Here is a 1,332-nt window from a genome sequence, read left to right as displayed (position 1 = left end):
CCTGCCTCAGCCTTCCAAGTAGTTGGGACTACAGGCGCGTGCCACCACACCTGGCTAATTTTTGGTATTTTTAGTAGAGACGGATTTCATCATATTAGCCAGGATGGATCTCCTGACCTTGTGATCCACCCGCCTCAGCCTCCCAAGGTGCTGGGATTACAAGCATGAGCGACCGCGCCTGGTCTATTTTTTTAAACATTTGAAAGTACAACACACAGAAAGTATAGTAACTTTAAGGTGGCATAAAAGTTAGGTGTTAGAATTTTTATCTCAACCACCAAGCCAAGTTGACATTTAGCACAGATAACGGTCCCTGTATCTGAAAACAGAGAATACTGAAGTATTTGATATTTCCATTATCCCTAGTTTGCTGCAACATGTTACTTTTCAGTTGACAGAGGTCAAAAATCAAGTTCACCTCAAATGATAATGATTTTAAAGGATGTTAAAACCTGGGTTGTATTGTTTAAAAACAAAATTTATAACATGAGTGAAGGAAAAAAATGTTACCAGAATAAAGCAACGAGATCATGCTACCACTGCTCCATCTTCACAAATTTATAGTTGTGAAAATCGGCCACTGTCTTGTTTTGAACCAGGTTTAGTTAATGACTGTGTGGCAATTATCATCAGGAGTCTGCATTCTACAGCTGAGGCTCTCCCCTATCCGTACTTGGAGATTTAGGAGAGTCAAAAAGACAGATAAAATTTGGACAAAGACAATGTGATCTAGCAAAAGTCGCCTTGACCTAAATCAGCGAACAGCAAATGCTTCACCATTCATTGTAGTTTTACCTCTTGAGGAAGTTCTAGTTTAGAACGGTCAGTTCCTTCTTTTGACTGAAGGCCCATCAGATAAGGGACAGGAGCATCAAGAAAATGTAGCAGAGAAGCAGGTAGGATGGGCACATAAACATGTTGCCATTGAAATGGGAACAAAAGTGTGGTGATGCCTTCCGCCACAGTCATCAGGCGTTGATAATCTGCACAGAAAACAAGGAAAAAGGGAGGGGAAGAGTGCAAGGAAAAACATAATCACTTCATTAGGCTGGAAAATGTGGATTTTAAGAAAAAAATTTCTGCGTTAAAAGTAAATATTTCTTTATGATCATGCAGAAAATAGCTCAGTTCTATTCCACTATAATTAAATAATTAAATGGTTTCATTTGAATAGTTTTAAGGGAGTGTGGGTTGGTGGGAAACATCATCACACTCTTTGCTTCTTAAAATCATGGAGGCTGGGCGCGGTGGCTCAAGCCTGTAATCCGAGCACTTTGGGAGGCCGCGATGGGTGGATCACGAGGTCAGGAGATCGAGACCATCCTGGCTAAC

At 40.8% G+C, this 1,332-nt stretch overlaps 1 protein-coding gene across 1 annotated transcript in view; it reads right to left on the bottom strand.

The window, feature by feature from the left end:
• DENND5B (DENN/MADD domain containing 5B) overlaps window positions 1-1,332 on the bottom strand; it is a 119,077-nt gene that overhangs the window by 78,582 nt on the left and 39,163 nt on the right. The window contains exon 5 of the mRNA XM_011934143.1: window positions 796-983. Coding sequence (XP_011789533.1) covers window positions 796-983 — 188 coding nt within the window. The remainder of the gene's footprint in view (window positions 1-795; window positions 984-1,332) is intronic.

Source organism: Colobus angolensis, unplaced genomic scaffold (genome assembly GCF_000951035.1).
Source record: "Colobus angolensis palliatus isolate OR3802 unplaced genomic scaffold, Cang.pa_1.0 Scaffold131, whole genome shotgun sequence".
In the NCBI taxonomy this organism is placed as follows: Eukaryota; Metazoa; Chordata; class Mammalia; order Primates; family Cercopithecidae; genus Colobus; species Colobus angolensis.
The sequence above is the reverse complement of the archived record's forward strand: the minus strand, read 5'-3'. Positions and strand labels throughout refer to the sequence as shown.